The sequence below is a fragment of the Ursus americanus genome, chromosome 12, assembly GCF_024610735.1.
Source record: "Ursus americanus isolate L20-20 chromosome 12, mUrsAme1.1.p, whole genome shotgun sequence".
NCBI lineage: Eukaryota > Metazoa > Chordata > Mammalia > Carnivora > Ursidae > Ursus > Ursus americanus.
In genome coordinates, this window is record NC_142138.1 from 25,719,175 (window position 1) to 25,746,125 (window position 26,951).

General features: G+C 39.7%; 1 protein-coding gene across 6 annotated transcripts in view; it reads right to left on the minus strand.

Moving 5' to 3' along the window:
• Nucleotides 1–2,936: 2,936 nt before the first annotated feature.
• The window catches only part of PTGER3 (prostaglandin E receptor 3), an 81,725-nt gene continuing 57,710 nt past the window's right edge, over nt 2,937–26,951 (minus strand). For 3 of the 6 annotated variants that reach the window (XR_006780436.2, XM_045802024.2, XM_045802023.2), the window contains 2 exons: nt 9,217–9,308; nt 2,937–6,969 (listed from right to left, as the gene is read on the minus strand). Coding sequence is in view for 5 of the 6 variants with exons in the window: in XM_045802024.2 (XP_045657980.1) it covers nt 6,966–6,969; nt 9,217–9,308 (96 nt within the window). In the remaining variant the exon portion in view is untranslated. Of the gene's footprint in view, nt 6,970–7,646; nt 8,580–9,212; nt 9,309–26,951 lie in introns of those variants that run through there. The other 3 variants (XM_087866000.1, XM_087866001.1, XM_087865999.1) reach the window with 3 other exon arrangements.

The window sequence follows — 26,951 nt, forward strand, 5'->3', positions numbered from 1 at the left end:
AGGGCTTCTAAAACACATCTCTGGGTTCCAGCCCCAGAGTTTCCAATTCAGTAGATCTGAATGGGACCGAAGAATTTCCATTTCTAATAAATTCCCAGGTGATACTACTGCTGCTGGTCTGAGGATAATACTTTGAGAACCGAACCGTTGGACTATATCAATGTTGTCAAGCCTGTCTAATGAAGAGACTCATCCGGAGGAGCTTATTTTAAAAAATACAAAACCATATGTCCCATGCCAGACTTTCTGACTCATAACCTCCAGAGAAAGGACCTGGATTTTCTGTTTAACAAACTTCAGATGATCAGTATAATTAGTTAAGTTTGGGAAATGCTACACCAAATCTCTGGGTTCACTTACAGCACCTATCATTTCCCCATGTGATATCAATGGGGGGGTTTGCAACATGGCAGTAATTGTGTGATGAGTTAAGAGGAGTACAACTGGGTTCTGTAACCCTAATCTATTTGCCCTATAGGGACCTCACTCCTTATTTCATGAACAGGTGGCCCGGGAGGCAGTCTTTCTTAATACCAACTGGCTGTGGTACCATGATGCAGTCCAGACACCAACTGAAATAGGCCCAGATGATGTAGCCTTTACTGGCAACTCTGCTACTTCTCTTATGCTCCTTACTATCCCATAATCCACATCTTGCTCTGAATATTAATGGGGGCTCTAGGCTCAGGCTATTTCCTCTTTAATGAGAGGAGTACTTATGTGTGAGTTTTATTTCAAAACCACCTTCTCATTTTTTGCAGGAATAGTCTTGCTGGCAGCTGCAGAGGAAATCCCATTGGTTCAGCAGCTGGTAATTCTAGTTAACTCTTTAAAGTACAATTGGACATTTGCAAAGGGCTTATAGCAAAATTTGGGGGGGCCCTATTATGCCTATGCGCTGCTTTTGCGCTCACATGATTCCTCTCTCAGATCCAAATTCCAGCCGCTTACTCAAAATTGAGGTATCCTGTAAATGGCTTTCTTTGGGCTGTCTTTTACTTCTGGGAACTTGCAGAGGTCTTAAGAATAATGGCCTCACACATGTCATCTCTAATCTTTTCAGCAACCCTACAAGATTGGTGTTACTTACTCTGTTTTACAAATAATGAAACTGAGGCTAAGGAAGATTAAATATAGAATCTTCAAGGTCGCACGATTACCTAGTGTCAGTCAGGATTCAAACCTGGTACTGTCCAACTTTAAATCCTCAGCTGCCTCTATAAGACTACACTAGTCTGCCTTTGAAGAAATGCTCGATCAGGTTGGAGAGCAATATTTCAGTTTGTTTTTTCTCCTTGAGTTTCTAAGATTCCATTTAAACTTTTGCCAAGTGAGATAAGATTGTGGCACTCTTTTTCAGCTTTGTCTGTAACCTCCACAGAATCTCTGCCAACGCCAAATGTAAATATAAAACTAGTTCTGTGACTGGAAAGCCAAGGTTTGAATGGTTATTCAGAAAGTGTGGCTAACTGCCTGCTTTAAGTAACATATGGACAGTTTGGGTCTTGAATTATCCTGAATTATTGCTTTTGCTCAAACTCATAGCTCATTGTTGCACATCTTCTTTCTGTTCTTTCTTTCACCAGCAAGGACTTGTTGAATGCCAAGTCTATGTCACACAACAGACACAGAGATGAGAAACATTATCCCTGCCTTGGCCATGCAAAGAAAATGGGTAAATCAGCCAACAAATTACAGCACAGATGGATGTTTTATCATGAAGATTTCTTGAAAGATGTGATACTTGAGCTGAAACTCATGAGAGATGAGTTAGGTTTAATCACATAAAAAAGAGAAGGGAGTATCCAGCATAGAAGGAACAACACGTGGGAAGCACAAAGGCATGGGATGGCTGTGGGCCTTGCTGGAAAACAAGGCAGCCGTGGAAGGGGACACCAGAAGCTCAGTGGAGACTAGATTGTAGAAAGCCCTACAGACTAAGTTGTTTTAACTTTATCCTGAAGGCCATAGGAAAATATTAAGGATGTTAAGAAAGAAAATACCATGAACAGATTTTCATCTTAATAGCAAAATATCACAGTGGCAGCAGATGTGAAGGATAATTGAAGGGTCCAAGACCAGATGTAGGATGCAAGTTTACTGGGGTAATTCAGATGGGAAAGGATGGAGACCAGATTTAGACCACGGCAGTGAAGATAGATAGACAGAATTAAGAAATACTTGTAGATTTAATAGAACTTGAAGAATGGCTAGATATACAGAAAAGAGGTTACCTCAATTGTTTGTTTTCATTTGTTCCAAAGTCTTATTAAGAATATATTATCTTTTCCCCGTTCCCTGCTTATTCTCTTAGTATGACATTCCCTCAGCACCAGCAGCACACCCACTGCCACCACCGCAGCAATCAGCAAGTATTTCTGGAGCACATGTTACTGAATCAAACTTTGTTCAAGCTTGTAACAAATTTACATCCCTCTGCTTTATCCCTGCATTTCTCTTAGTAGTCTCTGGTTGGCTTAATCTTGTATTTTTAATGGCATTGTGTTTTCTGGGTGTGTAATCATCCCATACTCAATAAATATTTATAGTTATTTTCTTCAAGAAGTATAAAAAAGACTCCCTTGTGCCACTCAAATTGAAAGTCTAGACAAAATGGCATAACACAGACTCTTAACTATAGAGAACAAACTGGTGGTTACCAGAGGGAGAGGTGGGGGGACGGGTGAAACAGGTGAAGGGGATTAGAGTACACTTACGATGAGCACCGAGTAATGTACAGAATTGCTGAATCACTACATTGTACCCCTGAAACTAATATAACACTGTATGTTCACTATACTGGAATTAATTTTTTTTAAATGGCATGATATCAAAGAGGAAAAGTAAATAGAGAAACAATTTTCCACCCTTACCCATAGTGTGCGTCCCTAGTTGTCTTAAGCATTGCTCACACAGATTGCAGTCTGACCACTTAGCCTCTCTGTCAAGTTTTTATTGAGTAATTTCTGTGAGCTTAGTACTCTTCTAGGCTCTGTAGGTACAAGAGATACATAAAACATGGGTCCTGCCCACAAGGAGCTTACAATATGGTTGAGAATTTTGTTAAAACAAACTATAAAAGCTCTTAAAAATACATTTTGTACAAATTATTTTTACATAAAAATGCACTTCAGATAATAAAAAAATAAAGCCCTAGAATGAAATGGAGAAACACTTTTATCCATGGGATTAGCTTAGAGATATTTTGAATTAACAAAATATTCAGTAAAAGCCTGGATTAATGAAAAATATGAGCACAAATATTTTTAAGATAGCAATTAAACATTTAAGTATTCATAATTACTAAAAGTATATCAAGCAAGGTATATCTTATACAGATCCTTAGGGTACCTGGATAATTACCTTAACAATAGGTTTCTTTTGAGTGTGCGTCCAACTACTGAAGATGTTGGAAAAAAATGTTTTCTTAAATAGTTTATATGTTCCTTTATAACCTGGGTTTTATTATTTATTTAATTTTTCAAACTCATTCTTGTAGACAGTGCAAATGTGGAATAATTCAACTCTGTCTGAATTTTCATATACTTCATGGGCCAAAGTCCACTTATAGGTTATATACACATTTACATATAAAAGATAATGACTCTAATTTTCTCCTCCGTCCTTGGGAGAATTTGGATAAATGTAGCTTCTCATGGAAGCCTAATCTTCTAAACATAATATTCCCTGTATGCCATTCCTTAATGTGCCATTCCTTCTTGCGATACCCCGGCCCAACCTCTCCTGGGAGCAGCATAGCTGGGTGTTTGTTTTTGTTTGTTTGTTTGTTTGTTTGTTTCACACTGGCTTGCGGTGGTGCTGTATGAAATCTGCAACAGGACGGAGGTGGGAGTAGGCAGGAGTTCATTCTTCCAACACAAAAGTCACAGGTCTAAAATTACACAGAATATATTATATGTAGTCAGGAACCAGGTCTATACACCTCAGCTGCAAGGCATATTAATATCACGGATTTTTTTGCATATGTATTTCATAGAGCTTTACAGTAGGCGCTATAATTAGAATAAAACTGTAGATCAAGCCCCATTTCTCCACATGTACCTCTTTTTGGGAGAAATTTATTTTATTTTGAGAGCTAGTTCTATTCTCAATGTAACCTCATTACATAAATTATGAGAATCCATGTTTATGGAAGATAATTTAAAAGATGAAGATGAAAGCACTTGTTAAAAATCAGTGTGTTGATGAATCATGATCCAGAATATTTGAGAACATATGTTACAGCACTTATTATTTTGAGTGGATTTTGTATGGAATGGATACATTTCTGTGGGTTAAAACTGAAAGCATCAGAAATATTTTATAGTGACATATATCATCTTCCATCAGATTTCAAACTAATTGGACAAAGATCATTCCTTATTGCGTGAGAAATATCTTTACCAAATAGCCATTATTTTTCAAACCTGCAGGTGATTATTCTGTCTGGATTAGCATTTTTAAATCAGGAACGTTTGACATAAAATCTCCCAAGTTGAATAACAACATGGAAATGAAGGGCTTTCTAGCACATTCATTTAAATTGGCAACTGCTAATATTATATATAAATGTTACCTCTGTTGAGAATTTACCAAATAAGGAGCATCTTCCTTGGCTTCCTTGGTATCAAATACTGCACTAGTGCTAAGAGACTTATAAAGAAAATATAAGAAAAGGGTCCTGTCCACCATGAAATAGAGTTTTTGCTAAGGGAAGAAGACATACATAATGAAAATATTTGAAGAATAACACAATAATTATCGCAATGAGCACTGTGTACCTTCGGAGTGGCATAGAGGTAAGAAGAGAAAAAAGATAGTTTACTTGTTCAAGACCCAAGGACAAGGTGAAATTTGCACATGTGGGAGATGGGTAGGTTTTGCATGGGGAAAAATAATCATGAAGTATTATAAACAGGAATAGCATCAAGAGATTTGAAGTTGATTCTGTCCATGACATGTAAACCTGCACAATCAGGAAGCCAGTTTATAGTTGAAATGGAGAACTCATATTATATAGCTGGAGATACGTCTGGATGAAGAATTAATTGCAGTTAATACTTATTGAGTATATCTACTATGTTAGACTCACTTTACATACATTAGCACAATAAACATACAGGTAAGTATTATTATCTTTAGTTTATAGATTCATTCATTGAGATTCAATGAAATTAATTAAATTTCTCAAGGTCACGGAGCTAGTGAGTGGCACAGCCAGATTTAAATCCAAGTTTCATTTTAAAACCCATGCTTCTATTACTCCATTACATTGTCTTATAAATGCAATATCACTGAAACAGACCTCACATCCCCACCGTACTATAGGAAGAACAATAAACCTGGAATCAACGAACTTATGCTGGATCTGAATTCCTACTTATATTAGCCATGTGACATTGGGCAAGCCCTCTGTAGCCTTGGTTCTCTTTTGTAAAAATAAAATAAAAAATATATGACAACTAGACCCCCATGTAGATGGATGATGGGCAGATAGCAGTAACAGAAGCATTGGCATTCTTACGATTGTTGGCAAATTCCACTTGCTCAATAAAATTCATTGAATTTAAATATGAATAAAGGGATTGTGTGCAGCATCATCGCGGTGTGAGTTACATAAAGCCATTTAAAATACAAGTTTGAGTGAAAATAATTGTGGTTTACAGCTAATCCACAACTGGTTCAACTATTTAAAGGAATGACTCACTATTTTGGTTTAATCTAGTTGACAGAGATGACAATGGAGTCAGTGCAGGCTCCTATGGCAAAACTACTGATACCCTATTATCATGTCTTCCTAAGATATCCTTGTAGGTGACAGCATGGCCCTTGGTACAGTGCTTAAGGAAGGACACTCAATAAATATGTGTTGAGTTAAGTGAATGAGGAGAGGAAAAGGAAGGAGGAAGGTGCAGGGGTGGGAAGAAAGGCAAGAGAAAGAAAGATTGGTTGAATTTACAAACGGGTAAGGACATGAGCTGAAAGATATCCAATGACTCAAAAGTATTTGTTAAAAGTTCATAGAATGTCTCATTTCAATTCAGACAAAATAGATTCCTTTATTTCATAAAAAGTAACGAAACTTGATATTGAATAACTATGTCACTTACTAATTTTGCCTTTTTGTATGACACCAGGGAAGAAATTTTTAAGAAATCCTGAGTGGAGAGTGGTAAATCAGAGGGCTGTGCCTGGATTTTTTATTGCTCTACCACCACCGTGAATCATTTAGCCTCAGTACTGTCTCCTGTGACACTTCAGGAAAGCCCTTAGCTGCATCCACTTCTTTCGGTCTTCAAAGACGAATAACACTTATGTTGAATGTGGAGTTACCCAGTGACACATAACCAGAATATAGACATAAAGATGTTTAGTTCCAAGCTTAGCCCAGAGGGACACAACATCTCCAATACATTCATCGCACATTTAGCATAGATATCTTTTGTCATGGTGCCCTCCTGCCTCCATCTGGCACCCTCTTCTGTCTCATTAAAGTTTATGCCCTATTAATTGAATTCTTGCTCTCAAAATGTTGACTTTTCACTATTGCAAACTTATACTAATTTTTTCAAACTCATATTATAAAATCAAAACTACCATAAAATGATTATGGTTAAGATTGGTTAAGATTCAGGCAAAGGTTGGAAGTTGGGGGAAAACTCCTGGAAAATGGGGTTTTTTTTCTCACTTTTTCACCAGTCATTCATTATCTGTGAAATCATGCCCAACTTCTTAGATATGTACTCAAAACCCAATCCCAGGAGCCAATTTAATACTCAGAGGCACAAATTATAATAAACCTGGTTTCAGTGGGTATTACTGGCAAGAAAAAACATTAAATTTTTTAAAAACATGAAAATGAAGAAACAATCCAAATCAAACATAAATTCTCCTTCTCAGGTAGGAAGAAATACACAAACTCAGGGAAGCAGGAATTTCAATAAAAAGTCAGCTCCGTTCTTTCATCATCTGTTAGAATAGAGAGAGAAAGATGTAATAAGCATGGGTAGGGGTACTTTTTTTGTATGGTGTGAGGAGAAGGTGTAAGTGAGAAATACATATGTCTTAGACATCGAAACATTCTTGTTTGAAGTAATTACACATATGGTTTTGTAAATAAAAGCAATTTAAGTAACTCTGGGATTTGGATCACTAAAGCTTCTGGATTATTTAATTATGCTAAGTATATGCTTTCTTATGAGTAATTTTTCTGGTTTCCAAGTTTGTAGTCCAGTAGAATAATCAAATCATGATGCTGTATCAGTTGTAGACACATTGAATGGTCAAATAAACTTGCCATAAAAACAAGCCCCAATCACTGCATAACTATACCCTCGAGAGATAAAAGGAAGAAAGCAAATTGAAATAACTATGAAATACAATTTTTCTCCCATCAAACCAATGAAGTGTGTGTGTGTGTGTGTGTGTGTGTGTGTGTGTGTGTGTGTTAAAAAAAATATACAGTGCTGGTTAGGATGAAGCAAAGCAGAAATTTTCCAACATTGCTAATGAAATTTTCAATCTCTATAGTTTCCTGGAAAGCAGTCACACTATATGCATCTTTGAAGAATATTAAAAATTTACATATTATTTATTTCTTAAAGAAGTAAACTTAAGATAAAAAAATCACAAATATTTTTTAACTGCATTTCTGTCTTTAGGTAACAATATATTTCCATTCACTGTGGTGCCAAACTTGAACACAAATTATGATTAGTAAACTATAATGTATCCTTTTAATAGAGTCTTATACAAATATTAAAATTACTTTTTAAATAATTTGTAAATAGTTTGGGGAATGTTTATTTTATGTTAAATTAGATAAAAACAAGATACAATAATGCACATATAATATTATCCTAAGCATGTAAAACAAAATCAAGGAAAGTGCCAGCGAAAAAGATGAAAAAGAAATTTACTAAAATAATGACAAGTTTTTCTTGAGTAGTGGAAGTAAAATTTAGGAAGCTTCTTTTCTTTCTAATTTTCTTTCTTTTGCAAAGTTTCTATAGAGAGCCTGGCTTATTTTCATAATGAAGGGAAAGGACAAAAGGATTTATTTTAAAAAATTACAAATGAAATTAGAGTGAGCCTCCCAATAAAGAAATGGGGATTGGGTGCTTCCCTTCACTTCCCTTCATTTGTTTTCCAAGGAAATCTGTGTTTACAGCAAAAAAAAAAAAAAAAAAAAAAAGTGCCCAGAATAGGTGTATTACATGCAGATATTTAAGGGAAAGATGTAAGACCGTAAAGGTGAGTTGAATAAAAATTTTATTGGCCCCGTGACTTTTAAGCTATGTTCCAGAATCAACCAGCTTATTGGTATCCTGTAGACATTGTTGCACACTGTATCTCTATTGAAAAACACATTTTGATCTTCCCCTGAGGAACGGAAGTGATTATCTTTCAGTTACTTCAGTCATGGGAGAATAAATGGCCAAAGACATTGAGCTGCTGAAATGTCCACATCCGTCTTAACACCTTCCACGGACTAGCAGAGTCACCGTGCCCGGCCTCACCCAGGGAATGAAGTACAATGAACACGCTGACTGTCCATTACAATGGAGAGTTCAACTTGTCTGAAAAGCCAAGGGTGCTATGTTTGAAAAAAAATACTGAAAACGTCTCACCTTCTTTCATTAAAGCAAAAAAGATTACACAGTGCAGTAATATGCAGACGACCCTTTAACCCTACAGTCAGTAACAGAAATACTGAAATAAGGTGTTTGAGGCAGGAAGCTAATGCTTGAAATTTAATACGACCGACTACACATCATGTTCGGCATCATGTTCTGCTATCTGGAGTGTCCCTGCATGGAAGTACCCGTTTTCTACAAAGCAGGTCCAGGCAAAGGGCAAGCAAGAGTGTGCTGACCGTGTGAGGAGTACGCTGAGTTCTGATGTCAAATCAAAACAGGGTAGCTTAGCCTTAAAATACTCCTGGACACTGTTCTTTGTATGAAAAATCAGTGACTTGCAGCTTCTTTTACTGCATGAGAACTGACTGGTCGTAAGATCAGCCTGGAGCCAGCCTGAGAATCTTAGTTGGAGGAAATCTAAGTGAAGTGTGAAGACAACTCCTCGAAGGAACCTGGTCCTGTGTGCCGAATTTGCACGTAAGTTCTTAGAGATATTCCATCCTTGTAGCATGAAGGCAGATCAGAACAGAGATGGGGGAAGGCTATGCTGTCAATCTGGACAGCTTCTAAATCTCACCTTTCCAACTGGTCACTCCACATCAAGGTTGAGGAGCACTGCTGGGGTAAGGAGGTGGAGCTGGAGGCATAGCTGTTTGTGTGGTGCCTGATCTGTGAACAGACAGAGGGTTTCAGTGGACAGATTATTGATGAGGACTCCTTTTGTTAGATGACTCTTCCTTGAACATTTTTAAAGAAAAGCAGAACCAAAACTCTATACATCAACTTGCATTGGCCATAGCCAGCTAAATAAAGATGTGTTAGATCTTATCTTCCCAGGACTATCTCATTTCTGCCTCCAAGCTCCGACCCACCCTCTATTTCCTCTTACAATTTCACACCAGATATTACATAAGGGTAGAGACCACGCCTAATAGGACTTCTAAATGCCTAGAGCAGTTATCACAGCACTTGTTAAATACTGAATAAAAACTTACTGGCTTTAAATGATTGGTGTAGGTAAATCCAATTCTACCACTTTTTAGCTTTCAGTGACTTTCTGTTGCTCTTAGGATAAAGACCAGAATTCTTAACATGACCTCAAAGGTTCTGTTTGATCTAGCCTCTGCTGCCACTCCGGCTTTGTTTGCTCAGGCCACACTAGCCATCTATGCACATCATGAACAGTATCATCCTTCTTCCTGCCTCAGGGCCTTTGCACTTGAAGCTTCCTCTGCCTAGAGTTCTCTTCCAATTCCCTCATCACCTGGCTGATGCCTACTTGTCCGTCAGGTCTCAACTTGGAATATCACTTCTTCAGAGAATATCCTGTTGACTAGGACTGGTCCCCCACTATGATACCTACTATTTTCTTTTCAGGAGCTCATTGTGGTTTGGAAACAAAGTTATTTTTGTGATTATTTGTTTAATATTTGTTGTTATCTCTAGACTACAAGTTTCATGAGCTCAGGGAGCATGCCTAGTTTTGCCCACCACTCTGTCTCCGGCAGCTGTCACGGTGCCTGGCACATAGGTCATGGACAGTCAGTATCTGTGGCACAAATGAACAATGCTGTGTAATTGTCTGAGGCCCATACCTGAACAATATTCTCCAAATAATAGCTTAAATTCATTGGATCCAATAAAAATACTAGGAAAAAATATTTCTTCTGTATACATTTCTCACTAATTCTCTTATAAGAAGTAGCAAAATGAAATTAAATTCTCACAAAAAAGTGTTACAAGAAAAAGCAGAAAGAAATGAAAGTCACTTTTTCCTTCATCAGTCTTTTTTATTGGATACCGAGAGTATTTTTTTTTTCTCAAACGTTAGTTAAGATCATTTTCAACAGCAGGCCCATGCCCATTTCAAGTGGCATAAATGATATAAGCTGTCCAGACAGACGTGTAGGTCTCCAATTCCTGCGTTAAGCAAATAGATAATTTCTGTTTTAGGAAAGCAGTGTCATTTGAAGGACAATGAAATGGCATGTCTTCTTTGCAGCACCAATTACTCTTTGGCCGATATCTGTTTCAGCACAAACAGAAGAAGTTCAGTGGCGCTTTTAATAGAAATATTGAGCACTACGTCTGAAACTAATGATGTACTGTATGTTGGCTAATTGAATTTAAATTTAAAAAAAAAGAAATATTGTGGCTCTGGAAGAGTGGTCAGAGTTGAGGTCAGAGTAGGGGAAAAAAAAACCCAGGATTTTCTCTTCTCCGAGACTTTCAGAATGCCCTGCGTGCCCCTGGTAAGGAAAAATCTGGTTAGATTGGGTTAGCTGCACTAGAGCACCGCTGGGTTTTCCTCTTCCTGCCATCACGCTACTTAGCTTATTGTTTGCAGGCGTGCTTTAACGAAGCACGTGGGGTTGCATTATCTGTTGGCTTAACTTGAGGGGCAGATATAACTGTAAGAATCTGGTTATCATATGTCTGTCCAAAGTCAAGTAGCAGAAAAAGAAGGAACTGAAGGGGCGCCTGGCCGGCTTAGTCAATGGAGCATGTGACTCCTAATCTCAGGGCTGTAAATTTGAGCCTCACAATTGGGTGTAGAGATTACTTAAAAGTAAAATCTTTAAAAAGACAGAACTGAGGAAATGAGGCACTGCAAGGTAACATGGGACGGAGCCGAGAGTTGGGAAGCATGGTACGGTTCCCTATTGCACCCTCTAAACCGCTCCTCCAATGGGCCCTATTTTCCTGACAAACACTCCTTGATTCACTCCATCATTCTCAGGAAAGTCTGCTTTACTGTCACACCTAATATTCTGCAGCGAACTCTGGCCCCACTGCTGGTGGAGCGTTCATTTCATGCCAATTTTCTCTCCTATGTGTCTCTTTTATTTTATGCCTTCCCTGCAGTCTTTGTGTTATTGTTAGGCTTCTCACCCCTGTTCTTCCTGGCTAGCCAATCAGTTTGAACTATATGAAACTGACATTTTTGTTGGATCAGCAATGGTTGAATATTGGAAATTATTTATGATTTAACCTAGGAACAATTTTAACTAATTAATGTTCTGACCCAAGTCTTTCTCCTCTTGAATACATCTTTCATATTCTTTCTTTTTTTTTTTTCTTTTTTCTTTTTTTTTTAATTGAGAGACAGAGATCAAGAACATGCAAGCAGGTGAAGGGGCAGAGGCAGAGGGAGAGAGAGAGAATCTCAAGCAGACTCCACAGTGAGTGGGAGTCCAACACAAGGCTCCACCCCAAAACCCCGAGATCATGACCTAAGCTAAAATCGAGTCCCACACTTAACCGATTGAGCCACCCAGGTGCCCCTCATATTATTTCTAAGGCAAACCTTGGCAATCCTAAATATCTTTGAATGTTCCTCATTGCTACAGGATAAAGTCCTGGAGTACCAAAGCCACAGCTGAGTGGCTCCAACCTGTATCTCCAAGTTAATCTCTCATCTCCTGCCTCTCTCCTTCTTGGGCCTTGCTTCAGTCCCTAAACTATGCACTCTGAGACCTGCCAATGCTTTTTCACACCTGATTACTGCAGAGTTTGCTCTTGCCTTTCTAAAATGCCTCTCTCTACTCTGTCCAGAATTCATTCTGCTTATCCTCCAAGACCCAGCCTTTCATTTTCTTGGGAAAGTATTTTTTATTGTATTACTATAACATTGTATGCATTATTCAAATTATACTTAGTCCATCAGTTTCTCAAACTCTAATTTGCAGTAGGAGCCCAATAAATGTTTGTGAATAAGTTGATTTCCAAGTAAATGACTGGCTCTCCTTAATGGTCAACATTATGAGATAAGAACTGATTCAATTTTCAGCACCCACAAGAACCTACTATATGTATGTCACTTTTTCAAGTGTGATAATATGTTCATATATTAAAAGTTTTCCTTGGCTTAGAAATGGGTAGTTTCTATATTCCCCCACATTTCCCTTGAGCATATCTATTGTTACATTTTAACTAACTATATATTGCTCTTCTTCCCAGGACTGGGAAGAAAGCACTTAGGCACTCAGTGCACAATTTTGAATGACTGACTGACCGACTGAATGAATAAGTGAGGTCTGTCTTAGGCTGAGTACTCCCAGAGTAGAACCTAAGACAAAGATTTGTATGCAAGTGACTTATTAAGAATGTGCTCCAAAAAAAAAAAAAACCCAAAAAACAAAAAACAAAAATGAGTAAGGAAGTGGGAAAGTAGGACACAGAAGGAGAAGCCCAGCAGGAGTGAAATTTTAAGTGATTCCAGCCTCTGTCTGAACCTTTGGGAAACTCTGGAGTATAAATTATATGTCAAAGTTTGTTTCACTTATAAACAAGGGGTGTGGGCTTCTCTACTCCCACATCCATCAGTCATTGCTCCTTTGGGGGGAACAAAACTCCTAGGCCCTTCTGGCTCTGCCCTTGTGTGAGCCTCTCAAGGTCATAGTGTGAGCAGATAGCAGCGAAACAAGCAGAAGGTGGGAATGGGCACACAGAGCCGCTCTACGGTATCTGAGGGGGTCTGGGTCGGACTCCAGTTGTGCGGGATACACTACCAGCCACCTATTTAGCAAGTTAAGTTTAGCTGGTGGGAATGGAGGAGGCTGCTCTGTGCCTAGGTTGGAGAACTCTGGAAAGGATGTCCTGTTGAAAATAATCTTCACTCCTGCTACTGATGCCTAGGATCTCTTTAGCTAGGGACGAAACTTTTCATCTATATCGAGAAGGGATATTTAAAAAAAAGAATTAGCTTGGGTGGAAGAGAGAAAGGGTCAAAACCCTATATAGAACGCACTCGACATCAGGCAATGCCAAACTTTTTTAATGCTTTACCCTTTCATACGCTGGTTGTCATCCACACTCAAGTATGGGTCTTCCTGAGAGTGTAGGATGAACAGCCCCCGATGTGCCTCCCTTACACATTCTGCCCCTCGTCACCACGAAGATGGTGTCCTTTATGCTGCCCAAGCCGTTCCTGCTGGCTAACTGAACATAATTGATTAATTAGCTAATTAATTAATTCAGGAAAATGTCAAAAAATTTAAAAATTAATTAAAAAAAGGATTTTCCTGCTCAAGACAAGTCCTCTTCCTCTTGTTTCAGCGAAGCTCATAGCTCTGTGTGTTCTTCCCAAATTACCAAATATGCCTGATACCCCACCTGCTAACGACGCTGGTCCTCTCTGGATATGAGAGCCCAAAGATTTCGGTTAAAGCAACTTTATGTTTTCTAAGCCATATTACAGCATATCTTTTAAAGATTCCAGTTAAGATAGAAAAGACTCTGTGTGTGTGTGTCTGTGCGTGATCTTCAATTTGAATTTGCCTCTTTGGGCCACATTATTTTCCTGTGGAAATTGTGCTAAAAGCATTGATGTGTAAGTGGCCACCCCACAGACCCCTGAACACAGCCTCGTTGTTTCATCTACTGCCACGGCTTGTGGGCAGCCGTGGGGCCCTCTGTGGTTTGGCCTGTGTTCCCGGAGCCAGCCTGCCTCTGTCTGTGAGGCTCCTTCCAGACTAACCCAGCTGAACTCCAGGGCTGCAGTTCCTCTTTAGCATATCATGAGCGTGTCCTCTGATGAGACACTCACCCCACATTAGCTCACTAAATCTCCCCATCCACTGCCTAATCCTGAACAGCTGAGGGGTATGGGAGTCTGCACTGTTTTCCTCAGAATTTTAATGCCAGATCCATAACATTTTATAAAGCCTGGCTGGCTGGCTTTCTGAGGGACACAGAAAACTGTTCGAAAAGTGCTTACCTCCTATCACCTCTAATTACCTGTGTCCTTGTTACAGATCATCCCACCCGCACAGCCATCCCTCCCTTCTTCCATCTTTCTGTTCACTGGCTTTGTTCCATTCACCTTCAAATATTCATAGACTTCCCTTAGCCTGAGAAATAAAAGACACAGACACACCTGTGCTTGACTGCCTGACCTTTTCCCCTTCCTGTGCGTGCGATCCAGTTTCTCACCTGCCTTTTTAACCCCAGCTTCTCTATGCACTACATCTGCTACTCCTACTTCCTCTCCGTTCAACTCTCTCCTATATAATAGCCCCAAATTATAAAGTACTTTCCATTTTTCAGGCACTGTTCTAAACATTTTACAAATATTAATGAATTTTATTCTTTGAAGTTGGCACTATTATCATCTTCTCTTGACAAATGAGAAAACTGAGACACAGAGAGGTTAAGTAACTTGTTCAGGGTCACCCAGCAGCATGGGGCAGAGTTTGGATTCAAATGCAGGGAGTCAGGTTCCAGAATACATGCTAACTACAATCCATACTGCCTCCCTGTCTCCCACTCCCATGACAGTAAAACTAGTGTCCTGGAAACTTGTAGTATTTATTGTCGTCTCTGGTACTGTAATATTTGGGCTAGATACACTTGTAATGTATATTAAGATCTATTATTTATAAGATTGTCCTTCTCTTCTTATATAAATATAATAAAACTTCATTAATCTAGAATGAATAAATTATTCTGATGGGGGATGAACTAAATTCATTTTTTTCCAAATTTTCTATTTTTATGATATATAAAAAGGGAGTCATTGGTCAAAGTAATAAGTAAAACACATAAGTCAATAGGGACAGAATTTTACCTACTTGAGAGGGGAAAATAGAGATAATTTTAGAATGTTGAAATGCAAATCTAGGCTTCTGATATCAAATGAGTTTTACCGGATCCAGACAATAATATGTATTATGCACTTCTTGATTCCTATCTTGGTATAACATAGCGGGGAATCTATTGAAATAACAAGAAAATGACAGAAAATGGCATATAATCACAGTCCAGCAAATAAGATGATGGCAAAATGTCTTTTGCCATCATCTTATTTGTTGGAATTTGCAACACATATCCTGATACCGAGAGAGTTCTTGGTCACCATAGTGGTCATCCCTGTGGGAATAAACTGCACATTTTAAAGCTAAAGAGATCACACAGTCCAACTCTCTAATGTACGGCTAAGGATATGAGCTAATATTACTTCTTATAGTCACAGAGAAGGTTTGCAGCAAAGTCCCACCAAAATTTCAGCTTCCTTGTTTCTGTTCCATCATGAATCCCAATAATTAATTTGCAGATTTGATCTACTTATAAATACCCCTATAGTATATAATAGCTATTCAGCAAATAACTGTTTAAAAAAGCAAGAAAGCAAGAAAGAAAGGAGGAAGGGAAGGGAAGGGAAAGGAAGGGAAGGGAAGGGAAGGGAAGGGAAGGGAAGGGAAGGGAAGGGAAGGGAAGGGAAGGGAAGGGAAGGGAAGGGGAGAGCAAGCAACCAAGCAACCAAGCAGAAAGCAAGCCTGTCTGGCCCATTATACTAATCAATGAGCCCCACTACGACTGAGATTTTTATCAGCTTCTGTTTAATAGATGCCCCTGCAGTGACTAGACCAGAGGCTTCCACAATGCAGCTTAATTACTATTTGATGTTAAAATGAATGATTTACATAGAGTGTCTCTAAGTAGGTTGATATTATTTCCCTTTCATAAGTGAAAAAAAATTAAAGCTCCGTAAAGTGACTTGCTCAAGTGTAGACCTAGAACCAGGACTGGAAACTAGACCTTTGGCTCTTAATTCCTTACCTGGCTGTAAAAATATTGCTCTCTGATTAAAAAAAATCAAGTACTGAATTATTTTGTATAAGAAATAAAGATAGATACAGCCCCTTCAGCAAAATTCTAAGGAAATGCATACAGCTGGCGCATCATGTATGATCATTACACACATGCTGGTCTTCGCTATGTCTACCCCGCATCCTGCTATTTCACACTACCAAGAAGAAACAGTTCTCCCTTCTTACTCTTCAAAACTTTCCTTCTTTTTCTGCTCTTTTCTCAGAGGAACAAAGGAGACAGACCCCTCTCTATGAGATTCCGAGCAGCTGGGACGACACTGATGGCTGCAATGTCTTACAACCTTCTCCTCGGTAGAACTTCATCTTCGGGGTTTTCACAGCCTCCCTGACTAACAGAAATGACACTGTAACGAGGCTAGGTGGCCTCTAATACTTTGCTTTAACCAGGTCTTTTGAAGGTGTTCTATCTTTTCTCATTTTTAAAACATTAAAATATTTTCTGAAGAGAATATACCTTAAATACAGTTAACACTGTTTTCCTCACAATAAAACAGAGGGTAAACACCCTAAAAATTCAAGAGAAGGGAAATAAAAGTGATTTAGGAGGGGTTCGTGTTTTCATCAAGAGGTTTAGGGTGTGGACAAGAAGACCTAAGATTGGCTAGAGCCGAGCAGCTACTGGGAAGGCGGGACTGTTAGCCACTCAAAGAAGCCTAAGACCTGGACGCAATTTTTGGAATTACAAACGGATGATGGGTAGCCGGCAACCTGTTGCAGGAAGAAAGGGTGTAGGTTCAAAATCGGCTGCTGAGAGGGGTGACGCAGACCCCACAGACAGCAACAGGTGCTTTAGGCTCTGGCTGTCACGGGATATTGTTCACACCTCTGCCACAGCTATTACAGTGCCTCGCATACTTGCCCTCCCGTCTGCCTCCCCCCGGGGCTCTGAGAAGCTTGAATATCAACAGTGAAGGGATAGCTCACCCAGAAATTTTCTTTGTTCCATGTACAAAGTAAGGGGGGCAAGTTTTCCCTTCAAAATTCTGACCTAAATTAGAAAAACCAGAGTTTCCCAATAAGCTAGTCTAAGCAGCCTTCTGTGGGGGATATCTAGAGGCAGAGACAGTTTCTCCCACAGCACCTGATAAAGTCTTTAGATACTATACTTTCAAATAGTCAGTCGTTTTTCCACTGCTAAGAAATTTTAAATGTATTCTCCAACTTGTGTTTTCATTAGGAGGGCGTGTATAATGTTCCCCTTGAATATTTACTTCAAAACCCCTGTTCCAACTTATCATCAAATCCAAGTGACTCTTGTTTTCATGTGCATGTCTGAGAAGTCCCCTCTCTCCTATCCATTCTGCATTTTTTTAGTTCCTCCTTTGGTGTCCACCCACTGCATCTCTGCTACCCACGTAAGTCGCCTAAGTGATTTCTCGGGCTCTAATCTCTGTTACAAACCAGCCCTCCTAAAATCTCGGGTAAAATCTCACATATGTTGCGGAATACGGTGGACTTTAAAACTCCTACCTGGCTAGAATCCAGATTCCACTGGTTACTGGCAGTGTGATCCTGAGCAAGTAACTTGAGCTGGTTGGCATCAGTATCCTCGTCAGCTAAATGGGGACGATGGCAGTTACTACCATGTAAGATTGTTAATATATAGGAAGTGCTTAGAATTGGACCGGACACTGGGACAAAGAGGAAACTTTCAAGAAGTATTAGCTAGTACTATTTCAGCTATACTGAACATGCCATTCATTATGGCAGTCGTGCCTACAGATGCGTGTAAGGGAAATTCCTCTGCACAACCCCTGCTGACAGGGCAGCCCGGGCTGCCATATTTTGTATAAAGATTCTATACACTCCAGGCACACCCAATGGGAAAAGGTATACAAACCCACGCCATAGGCTAGCCATTGATCTATGACCTTGTTAGTCAAGGAACAGTGAACTGACATGGCAGACATTTCCTCTCAGAGAATCTGAATTTTGAAATGTTAAGAAAATGAAGACCAGAGCAGGACCATAGCCACAAAGAAGCAGATATTGTAAGCAAGCAAAAATTATGAAGTTAAGAACTTACATTGACAGCAGAGAGAGACTCGGCAGTTGGTAATGGAAACACAGACAAGCAGGTAGAAAATAGCTAGGTCCAATGTTGTTCAGAAACTAGTGTGAAATTCTGTTTATTCCACGTGTTGAGTCTCTGGATCCTGTTCTATCCTCCAACCCCAGACTACATATTCCTGTCTGTAATATTCCATTACAATAAACCTCCCCTTCTTGAGCTAACCTGAGAGGTACTTCATTTCTTATATCCCAAAGAACCTAAATAACTCCACAATGGCCCTATGGACACCCTAGACGATGAGTTGGAGAATCCGATTCCATTGATTAATCAACTCACTGCCTCCCAGTTCACCCTATATCCTGTCCCTAAGGTCCTCCTCACCCCAAATGAGCTCTCATTCCTCTTGGCATATACAAAACTTAATTTTCCTTCAAAGGCTAGTTCAGATCTCATTTTCTCCATGAATGCCTGGGTACCATACCAGACAGAAGTGGATCAAGGAACAACTTTCTTTAATAAATCAGAAGGGGGAATGAAGCGTGAGAGACTATGGACTATGAGAAACAAACTGAGGGCTACAGAGGGGAGGGGGGTGGGGGAATGGGATAGGCCGATGATGGGTAGTGAGGAAGGCACGTATTGCATGGTGCACTGGGTGTTATATGCAACTAATGAATCATCGAACTTGACATCAAAAAAATAAATAAATAAAAATAAAAAATTTTTAAAAGTAAAATAAAATAAAATGACTATGAGCCCAGAGTCCAAGAGACCTGCGTAAAGGATGGGCTTTGAAGCTTAAGTTTCATTAGTTTTACCCTATATCTGCCTTTGATGTCATCTTGGGAGAAACTTTCCCTCCATGAGATTATCCTACCAGGAACTTTTACAGAAATGTGTATAATCACACAGACCTGTTAGATAATTTATTACAGTATTATATTTTGCCTCCCACTTTGGGGACATAATTTGTGACTGGGCTGCAGTATTCCTTCTTCCTGGGGCTTTGGGAGGAAATTTTTGATGTCTAATAACACATACCACTATTCCTGCTCATTTAACATCTAGCATATGCCCCCGATATCATTAGCTAAGGCATTCTCCACACAGATGCTGATAAAGAAAACTTTGTCGTTATACACATACGTTCACAAATATGCCTACACGCGTGCTTCATAAAATTGCTGTTATTTGCTTGTTATTTTTCAATGATTTTCAATATAAAGGTCAAAATCAATTTTATGACATTCAAGGCTCTTGTCCACCTCTCAGACTTAATTCGTTTCTCTCTTTCCTTCTCCATGCCTCACCAGTACCTGCCTTGCTGTTCTTTGAATGTTGTGCCTCCTGGAAACTTGAGGATTTTGCACGTGCTATTCCCTGTGTACGAAATGCCTTTCCCCATATGCCTGCCTCCCACCATCGAGCTCCTTCTTCCTCCAGAAGATTTCCTTCATCCTTCTGGTATCAGCCCCCATGAGAGGGGCTGCTACATAATATGCCCTCACATCATTCCTGGCCTCCCATTACTTGTGAGCAGAACATGACAAAGTGAAGGCATTTCTGTGATACGAAGGTAGCAGTGGAATTTATCTTTGGGGGAATTCAGTTACTTAGGTTTGGGAAAATACTTAAATGAACCTTTCGGGTTTTGGAAAGGCGAAGCCCATGGCCGCGGAGGGAAGGATTAAGACAGAGGCACAGAGTTGCTCTGTAGACCACTGTAAAGGGCTGTCTTCCTGGTGGACAGAGTGGTGTTTCTGGGAGGTAAAACAATGTTTGGCTTCCTCTTTTTGTGGGGAGGGATTGCTTGAAAGCCAGAGCAGGTGTGGGGGCTTACAGCAGAGTCCTGGGACTTTGAAAGAAAGTCTGAGTGTGACCCACACGAGAAACACCCGCAGAGTTAAGATAGATGGGGTCCCTCTGTGAACAGCAATGCACATTAAGGAGTAGTTATCTCTGGTTTTAAATTCTAGTTTGTTTGTTTTTTTTACTACCTCCCTCTCCACTAACCCCATCCTCAGATGAAGCTCTCAGTAGATTCTTATAAAGAAGAGCTTCACGTGCGTGCGTGAGACTTCAGAGAAGGAAGGGAGAGGCTCACAGACAGTCTGGAGGTGAACACTGCAGGGAGAGGACAACTGGCGGGACAGAGAAAAGCCAAAGGGACCAACAAGAATGCAGAGAGCCAGTCCAGAGCAAGCGATCCCTGCCAAGTGACGGCGGGACGTGAAGGACGCCTGGAATCATGAGAGGGTTCAGGAGGGACTGCGCCAGAGCGCAGACTGTGGAGGAAACCCAGAATGTGCTTGAATTCTTTTGTTTGATAGGAAAGGAAAGGAACTCCATATGGCTAGAACTGGGGATAGTTGGTTATAGCCAGAGTCACTTACTGAATGTAATATTACCTGATTATAAGCTCCATGGAAGCAAGGTCCCTATCCATTTTATTTCTGCCTTACGCCCGTAAACCGCAGTGCCTGGCACAAAGGAGGAACTCAATCAATATATATTTGCTGAATGAATGAATGATCTTTCCAACAAGATGCTAGCTTTAAAATCAGGGACTGTGTTGTAAATATTCTCTAACTCCAAAGGGCCCAGAAGGATGTCTGATGCAGAATGGCACGAGTTAGTATTTGCTGGCTGATTTACAATGCACTACATATAAAGAAGGGAGATTATTTTTTTAATCTTAGTGATAACCATGCACACCTGGTCAAATTCACAGCTTGCCTTTATCTTCTATGCACTCCTTCTCTGTTTAAGGTAAACCGTGCAAAAGGAAGAACAATTGATTGGTGTCAACAAGACAGTACACTAGAGACTAACCCTTTCCTGCACCATCCTGGCTGCTCTGTGCCCCACTGAATTTGGTTGATTTGTTCCACATAGGAGTTTCCTGGCTCTCAGAACCAGGAGGATATAGCCCTATCCCCAGCAGTCTCTAACCTGAGCCTCGTTTCCAAAAGATCCTGCACTGCAGGGATTATCATCATGGAGAACCTGAGCTGGCCAGAAACCTCTTAATGCCCATAATTGTTGGGTTGAGTAATGAGAACTTGTTGTTACTGGATATACAGCGTGTATGGGCTGTCATTATAGCCCCAGAGAAATGGGCAAGCGAGTGCCAATGAGAAGGAGGAAATGTGTGGAGGGACCACTGCAGACAAAAGCCCATCTAGGGCTGGGAGGAGGGGACAATGTCCTTACTGCTCCACACCTGTCTCAGCATCAAACCCCAGAAGTGGAAGGATGACAGAAAAAACAGAAACCCCAAATGGAAAGAAGGAATGGCTTTGAGCTTTTGAGGACACAGCTTCACATGTTGGCCTGGTACATATGTGTGGACACTTCCAGAGAAGGGGAATGGCAGAGAGGAGGCCATCATCATTCTGAGTGTCCCCAGCCTTCACATGGTGGAGAAGGCCCCCTGGAGTCTCCCTGGGGTTCATAGAAGAGAAAGGAAAGCTGAATGCCTGAGGGACTACTATGGAGCTGCCTTGTTTAGGGCCATGGTTGTTCCTAGGGGTTAGACAGCCGAAGCCAGTGTCCAGAGGAAGGAAGTGGCAGAGCCTTGAGGGTCTACTATGCCAGTAAGAAAACAATGCAGCCAGGTCAGCAAAGTAGGACCCCAATGCTCAAAATATTCTGAGGAAACAGTTCACCAGATTCACTAGCCCTGAGTCAACCAGATACCAGCAGCTATCCCGCAACGGAAAAACCAAAGTCACCTCTAGGGAGAATGGGGAGGACCCAAGAGACGGGATCAAGGCTATGTGTAGACAAGTGGCCTCTCCTTATCTGCCCCATTGAGAGGACATAAGCTTTCTCCCTCACACAGATTCTATCTTGGGTAAGGGAAGGGGGAAGTGGGAGAAACCATGAAGCAAGAACATTTCCCTCAAAGACACTGAGTTAACACAAAGTGAGGAAAAAGATGGACAACACTCCTTCAACTGTAAGTGGAAGAACCCATCCTCTACTGCCTCACCTCCCAGCCCCTGCCTCAGCCATCAGAGAACATGGATTTGTGATGAATTTTTGTTCTCTGTACAAAATTTGTAAAAAAGAATTTTAAAAATACCTAAGTTGCACACTGTACAATTTTCATACTAGTCATCAACAAAAGTAGAGACTCTTAATGCCCATAGCACTACATAAATGTGGTGACTACCTTCAGAAATCTGATTATGAGCTTTTTGTTTTTCAGTTCAAAGCATTTTAAAGGTGACCAGGAAGGAAAATGCAACACTGACCAAGATAACTAATAGAAGGCCATCCTAATTCCAAACAAGTTAGGTGTATGTGTCTAAAAACAAATTAAACCTTATAATGGGTATAACTTTTGTTCTATTGTATAACTTATAATCAGAGACAGTCAGTGGAGGGTCTTACTGCAATTTTATGTCCATGCTTTAAAAGGTCAATCACAGGACAGATAAAAAGAAAATAATCAAATGCGCTCTTATAGTATATTACCAAATCAATAGTTGAGAAGGATTAAGATTAAAGACGATGATAAATATGGTAATTGCGCTGAGTAATGAATTTCATGATAAATTAATCCTTATCCTCCAGGGCAGAGCTGATTTGACTGATGTCTATGCACTTCAGTATTCTGGAGGATTCCTAGTCCCTGAAGCTGCAGGTGTGATCACTGTCTAAGGCAAAATGCTTACATAGCCAGGAAGGGACTTGATTCCCTGCGCTTCCGTCTGTCCTCAGCAATAACCCACAGCCATCCAGTACAATCAGATTAAATCAGAGCCAGTCATTAGACTAGTGATTGATTGCTAGCAGAAGCTATCAAGGGTCTTTTATCTCTCAGGCAAATAGATTCAACCGAGTAGTGGAGGTCAATTCAATTTAGCGTTCATTGATTACCTATCTTTTATGTGTAAGACACTGTGCAAGGCATTAAAAGAACATCTTGACTCATTACCAGTAAAAATGTCATAAACTGTATATAATTAAATAGTATTCATTATGTTGTGTGCATATCTAATTGTTACGAGAAGTCTAACTCCTCAATGCATTCTCATTTCTTTAAGTGACAAGAACGAAGAAAAATGATGAAAGTCCCATTAGTCACAATTTGGCCATTAGGAATCCAGATCTTCTATAAAAATAGTTTGAAAGTCGGTTGTTTAAATACAAAATAATTTAGCCAATCATTTATTATGTAGCTTCTCTTGTTCTTAGTAATACTGTAATATAGTATGTAATAACACAATAACTATGATCCTTAGGCAAAAACTTAACAGATTTTCTGACATAAAATACAGAAAAGACATTTAAAATGTCATGGAATACAACTATGGGAAAGAACATCCTGCATTGGTACAGCGTGGATGGACCATGACGACATACTGCTTAAGTGAGGTAAGTCAGACAGACAAATACGATGCGGGATCATTTATACATGGAATCTGAAAAAGCCAAACTCCCAGAAACAGAGAGTAGAATGGTGGTTGACCTGGGGAAGGGGGTTAGAGGTACAGCACAGATGTTGTTTAAGGGTACCAACTGGCAACAAGTAGTAAATTAGTCCTAGAGATCTAATGCACAGTATAGTGACTACAGACAACAATATTGTGTTACGATCATCAAGTTTGCTAAGAGACTAGAGTTTATTCCAACCAGTAAAAAGAAATGATAATTAAGCGATGGGATAGAGGTGTTAATTTCCACCCCAATTAACATGTTGTACACCTTAAATTTACACACTGTTATATGTGAAATAGATTTCAATAATAGAAATGGTACATAAAATAAGGAACTATGTTTTGACTATGGCAGAGATGGCCAGTTGCTTTCTAGTATCCTTTCTCTCCCTCTTTAGAACAGAACCCTTATTATTAGCTGAGCTCCGATTAAAACACTGCATTTCCAACTCTCTCCCTGTTAGCTGTGGCTGTGTGACCAAATTCTGGCCAATTATATATAAGGGAAAAGTGACGACACTTCTGGGAAATCTCCACAAAGGGAAGACGAACACTCTTTTTTATTTACTTCTTCCTCCTTTCTCTGAACAGAGGCAGAGTAATGGTTGGACCTCAAGCAGCTGTATTGGACCATGAGGCAGTGCATTAAGAATGGCTAACAATAGCATCCATCTCTGATGATCAGGAATGGCCAGATCAGCCTACATGCAGAATTTATATAAGTTGGAGAGAAATGCCCTTCTATCTTCTTTTAGCCATTGTCATTTTTGTTTTTTGTTTTTTTTGTTTTTGGTTTGGTTTTTTGCATCTAACCAAAACCTAACACAGTGATAAAGCATCCCATCAGCTAGAACAAATTCTAGGCAGTTTTCAAGAAATCACCTAAAGTAATACAGAAAAACCATACTGATATAAGGAAAGCAATAGTGTCTTCCTCGTGTCTAGCTTACAATAAATCGATTACCAAACATGTACAATCCTTGAGGCTTTAGGATTTGACATAAGGAGACTGGTTTGGGGGACCCTAACATAGGTCATGTTGAAGATGACTTCAGATTGTTTGCATGTAATTTTCCCCAGATGTGTACAGGATTTCTGGATGGTCAAAGAGAAGTGGCATAGCATCAGACCACATGTAATACAAATCTGCTCTCTCCCCATACTGGGTCTACAACACAGCTCCGAAATCGATCATAAAAGCTGGACTTCAATCTTAATTCACTTTAAACCTGGACAAGCTTGCTTAAATTTTATAAATCTCAATTACTTTATGATGTGGGGATAATGATAACACTGGCTCCATTTCCTTTCATAGACAAGTTGAGACAATCAAATGAAATAAATATGTTATGTCAAAGTGTTATCAATGTTATTAACATCATTTTGGTGTACTCACTTATGTTTCACTGGGAGAGGAACTTTGTTTTCAACTTTCTGAGATAATTACCTTTAAAAAGTGACTCCTTTGCACATTAAATTCTTCTCCCTAATATCTCAATTTCATGATTCTGTAGAAGAATTTTGTTTGTATAATGTTTGAGTTTTTATGAGCTACATGTATTCAAGTATTTAGGCTAAAAGAATACCATTGGGAACGAGTATGTGGCTAATTTGCAGCTGTTTCTTTTGTAACCAGCATATGAGAAACATGTGGACAGACACTGAAAATAAAAATAAATTTATTAACTACGTTAGAAGAGGCAGTTAGAATATGTCACTCGCTGATCGAAATCTAAATGTTGTGTGCAGCAAATTCCCTTTAAGCTGGAGTTAAGCCTCCAGACATTTCACATGGCAGAATTCATTTTCACAGCATTGCACAATTATCAATGGTCGTAAAAATGACTCTGGACCTACACAATATTGTCGTATATTCTGAATTACTAAAGACATATCATCAGTAATGGAACCAAAGTATTTCACTAACTATGGTGTGCCAGGCCACAGTCTTGCTTATCACAGGGAGGTTCATAGTAATAAAAACACTGGATTATCTGAGAAGTGTCTACCTGAAGAGAATAACAACGATTAGAATTCTATTTCACAGATAGCGAGGGTGAGATTGAACTTCTTGCTCAAACAAAAGCAGGTTATTAGAATTTCATTGTTAAGAATGGCCTTCTGGGGCACCTCACTGGCTCAGTGGGTAGAGCACATGACTCTTGATCGCAGGGTTGTGAGTTCGAGCCCCATGCTGGGCAGGTAGATAATAAACAAATAATAAACAAACAAACAAACAAATAAATAAATAAGAGAGAATTGCCTTCTGGGGAGGGATTCATTTCATAGACTCCCTTCTGATTCATATCTAAGTGACCTGGAGCTGCCATGTGATTAGAAATAAAAGTCACCTCAACTCTGCTCTTTCTCTGTCTCTGTCATTCTCCCTCCTTGTGTGTGTCTCTCTCTCACTTACTCTCACCATTGGAACGTGCCTTCTCTAATAGGATGTTGAAAAGTGAGATACTCTACAAGGACATGAAAGTGGGCCTTGGCTGTGGTCCCACACTTTAGAGCTGACAGTACAAGGGAACATGTGGGAGAAGAGCAACCTGCCTGATGGATGCTGGACTTCTGCTCCCTGCTCCTTTCTCAAAAACCCCAACCCCCTGCAGCTCCTATCAGCAAGACCAACTGGTGGGACATCCTCTCTCCTGTTCCCTCTCCAAACTCTCAGTCTTTCCTTATAAACTTACTTGATTTCTCTCCCGTTTCACTGCTATCTTCAATATATTACCTGAGCCAGAAGGTGAGGGAATAGCGAATGTGTATGGAATGAGAAGGGAGGAGAGAAATGCATAGGAAGGGAGCTCAAGGAGACCCTGGCACCAATCCTTTCCAGGGACTCTACGGAGGCTCGTTCTGTGCCTCAGTCTCTGATGTGGGCACAGAAGAGAATTTTGAAAGGGGCCAATTTATTTCAGGCGTGTTTTATGATACTAGTACCCTCCTTCCAGATTTATCCCCTTTTCAGCTTTCACCCTTTCCTTAAGATTTCTATAAAGAAATCTCATCCCAGATTCATCACTAAAGCTTAACTATTCTATGTCTCATTCTTGTAAGGCCCTACTAAGTGGCTAGAGCTAACAGAAATATTGTTTCTGGGATATTAGAAAGTGGCGGTGCTTTACTGGGTTATTTTTACCCAGAAAATGCATTTACTTTCTAAAAGGAGTCTTCCATGTCCTTGCTTAAAAAAACACTAGTTCTAGGATTTTAGATCTTATGGTGGGTACTC